At 41.2% G+C, this 3,510-nt stretch overlaps 1 protein-coding gene across 1 annotated transcript; it reads right to left on the reverse strand.

Moving 5' to 3' along the window:
* Positions 1-280: 280 nt before the first annotated feature.
* On the reverse strand, positions 281-862 carry LOC131065493 (uncharacterized). Its single transcript, XM_057999992.2, has one exon. It carries the CDS (start codon positions 860-862, stop codon positions 281-283), a length of 582 nt encoding a protein of 193 aa, XP_057855975.1.
* Between the last annotated feature and the right edge of the window lie 2,648 nt (positions 863-3,510).

Consider the following 3,510-nt stretch of genomic DNA (forward strand, 5'->3'; position numbering starts at 1 on the left):
GCAGAAGAACATAAATTACAAATATATACAAACGGAATTTGCCTTAAGCACATGCTTTAAGGTGAATGCCATTCACTACAATGGGAAGGTTTTTGCCACTCAGTATGGCCAAATTGAAAGCATTAGCCTCCTTGTGACCTGTAATCACATAGGGACCACTCCATATTGCATCAAATTTTGAATGTTTTCGAGGCTTTTCCTTGTCGGCATGCCACTTTGGAACAAGGTATCCAACCCTAAAAGTCCTGAAAGTGGCCTTTTTGTCTAAACATCTCTTTACCTACCCCTGATTGACATTTAAATCCTGCTTGGATTTCTCCCCGACCTCTTCATTTTGTGTAAGTTCAACATACCTCACTGATAGGGCATCATTTTCTAGGACCTCCAATTGATGTGCCAGGTCCAGGGATGGAAACTCAAGGGATAAGGGAAGCCTTGCTTCCCTTCCATACACTAGTATGAAAGGTGAGTTTCTCAAAGATCTCTTGGGAATAACCCTATCAGCCCACAAGGTTGTTCCCAATTTGAGGTGCCACAACCTCTGATTGTCTTCAAGAGTCCTCTTGATGATTCTAATAAGATTTTTGTTGGAGGAATCAGCTAAGCCATTGCCTTGGGGATAGTAATTTGATGATGTTTTCAGAAACACATCATGCTGGACTGCCCATAGACTGATCTGAGATCCCACAAAGGCCTTGGCATTGTCTGATATGATGGTGGAAGGGGATCCAAATCTGGTTGCAATTCCCTCAAGGAATTGGACCACTGAATTCTCAATTGCATCCTTCAAAGAAACAACCTCTGTCCACCTTGTGAAGTAGTCTGTGGCAACCAAAATCCACTTGTGGCCTGCACTTGACATTGGGTTGATGGGGCCAATGAAATCAAGCCCCCATTGTGCAAAGGACTGATGAATTAAAATGGGATGAAGGGGCAGGGCTACTAATATCTGCTTTCCTGCAAAAAGTGCACACTCCTTTCACCTCTTGACCCACTTGTGATCGTTATCGAATTGAGAAGGCCAATAATAGCCTGCCCTCATGATTTTCATAGCTGTAGTTCTTGCTGAGAAATGACCATCAGAGGGCCCATTATGAAATTATTCTAACAACGTATTGGTCTGATCTCCTTGGATGCATCTCAACAAGACACCATCCAAGCCTCTTTTGAATAATATGCCATCCACTAAGGTATAAGGGATGGACCGCAATCTGAGATGCCTTCTCTTGGTTCTATCAAAGTGATAAGGATAGCTACCATCCCTTAAGAAGGCATACATAACTTCCAACCAACTGGTTTGTGCCTCTCTCTGGTTATCAACTGGTTCTTCTTCCTACAACAAGAGGGAGGTCTCTGACTCTTTCCCAAAAGATGAATTGAACTGCTCACAGAGTCCTCTTCCTCTCACTAATCTAGTAATTTTTATGTCAAGGTCATATTCCATGACCTTAGTGATCCACCCAACTCTCTTCTTACCTATATCCTTGTTGAGAAGGAAATCCTTAACACTGTCACGTGGGACTCAAAGTTGGATCCTATTGTTTGAGAGCATGTGTTTGAACTTTTTTAGTTCTCTCACAACCGCGATGACTTGTTTTTCCACATAGTTGTACCCGAGTTCATAGTCCTTTAGGCCTTCACTGAAAAAGGCTATGGGCTACTCCAAATCATCCTGATTTAACTGTGTTAGGATAACATATATACTCAAATATCCTCCCAATGTATAAAGGATGAAATCTTTATCATAGTTAGGATTTACTAAGGTAGGAGCCTGAGAAATGGCCTACTTGATTTGATAAAATCCCTCCTTCCCTTCACTGGTCTATTTCAAGGGTAAATCCTTCTTTAACATAACTGTGAGAGGCTTAACCAAAGTTGCAAGGTTTGGGATAAACCTTGTGACAAAGTTGGTTCTTCCAAGGAAGCTTTGAAGTCCTTTCTTGTGATGTGGAAGCGGAAGAGACACAAGGGCTTCCACTCTCTTTCAGTCTATGGCTAGACCATCTTTGGATACAATATGTCCAAGTAATTTGCCTTGATCAGTGGAAAATATACACTTGTTGGGGTTCAAGGACACGCCATATTCCCTGCACCTTTTGAATACTTACTCAAGGTGACCAAAGTGATCTACTGCATGCTTGGAGTATACAATAATATCATCAAGATATAGTAGCACAAATTCTGCTAATACTCCCTTAAAAGCCATATGCATGGCCCTTTGAAAAGTTGCACCTGCATTGGTTAGTCCAAAAGTCATTTTACAATAGGCATAAGTGACCCATTTAGTAGTGAATGCAGTCTTGTATCGGTCAGATTCTTGGACAAATTTGGTTATACCCTGAGTATCCATCCAAGAATGAAAATCTTTCAGAGCCACTAGCTTGGCTAAAATTTGTTCCATGGAAGGGAGGGGGTAATGATCCTTAAGGGAGGCTCTGTTGAGGTCCCTAAAGTCCACATAGTCTAATTTCCCCATTTTTCTTCCTAACTGGAACAAGATTGGCTACCCAAGAGGAATGCTTAATTAGAAAAATAATGTTAGATTCTATAAGATTGGATATCTCTCTCCTCATCAAAGGCTCAATTTTGGGATTTATAGGCGTTTCTTTTGTCTAACTAGTTTAGCATTGTGATATAACTCTATGGTATGCTGAGCTAAACTAGGGTCAAACCCTTTTAGATCCTCATATGTAAAAGCAAAAATATCACTATACTCTTGACAAAGGTTTACAAAAGTATTTTGATCTGATTGGGAACATACCTCCCCCAAATTGAGAGCTTTTCCTTCCGCCATGCCTATTGATTTGTAGTCTCCTTTCTTGGTGGCCAGGTTCATTGGTTTCCCTTTCATTTGATCATTGGTTAAAGATCCCCTCTAAGGTGATAAGCCCCTTGGGCAACTTGTTAGAGCCGAGTTGCATGATTTGATCTCCATACCCTAATTTGATCTCCATACCAGTCCTGTAGCATGCCCTGCTTCCTATGGGAGAACTCTACTTCATCTTGTAGGAAGTTCACAATCTGTTGATCAGAATCAAAGACCTGCCAATTTACTTGGTTATCAGGACTACAGGTCTCACCACAAGTCTGATCTTTTTTTCTTTCTCAGTTGCAACTTGAGGTGGAATGTCATGTTGGGTACCGATTTTTGCTAATCGGTCAGCATGTTTATTCTGATTTCTAGGGACACTAGAAATATTGAAGACTTCAAATCCCTCAATTAGGTCCCATGATCTATGATTGTAGGACTTGAGAAGGTTGTTCTTGGTGGTGATTTGAGCTCTAATCTGATTTACAACCAACTCATTGTCTCCATGCACCTTTAAGGATTTGATCCCTCTCTTTTGTGCCGTTTGGAGACCCAAAATCAGGGCTTCATACTCAACTACATTGTTAGAGCAACTAAACTGAAGTCTGAAAGAAAAGTAATATTCCCCCCCTTGGGGGAGGTCAGAAATACACCAGCCCCTGCACCATTCTTGTTCCTTGAACCATCAAAGAACATGTCCC

This window comes from Cryptomeria japonica, chromosome 4 (genome assembly GCF_030272615.1).
Source record: "Cryptomeria japonica chromosome 4, Sugi_1.0, whole genome shotgun sequence".
Classification (NCBI taxonomy): Eukaryota; Viridiplantae; Streptophyta; class Pinopsida; order Cupressales; family Cupressaceae; genus Cryptomeria; species Cryptomeria japonica.

Bases quoted from the DNA above. Each gene is read 5' to 3' on its own strand.
- LOC131065493 (XM_057999992.2), bottom strand. From the start codon at position 862: ATGTCAAGTGCAGGCCACAAGTGGATTTTGGTTGCCACAGACTACTTC.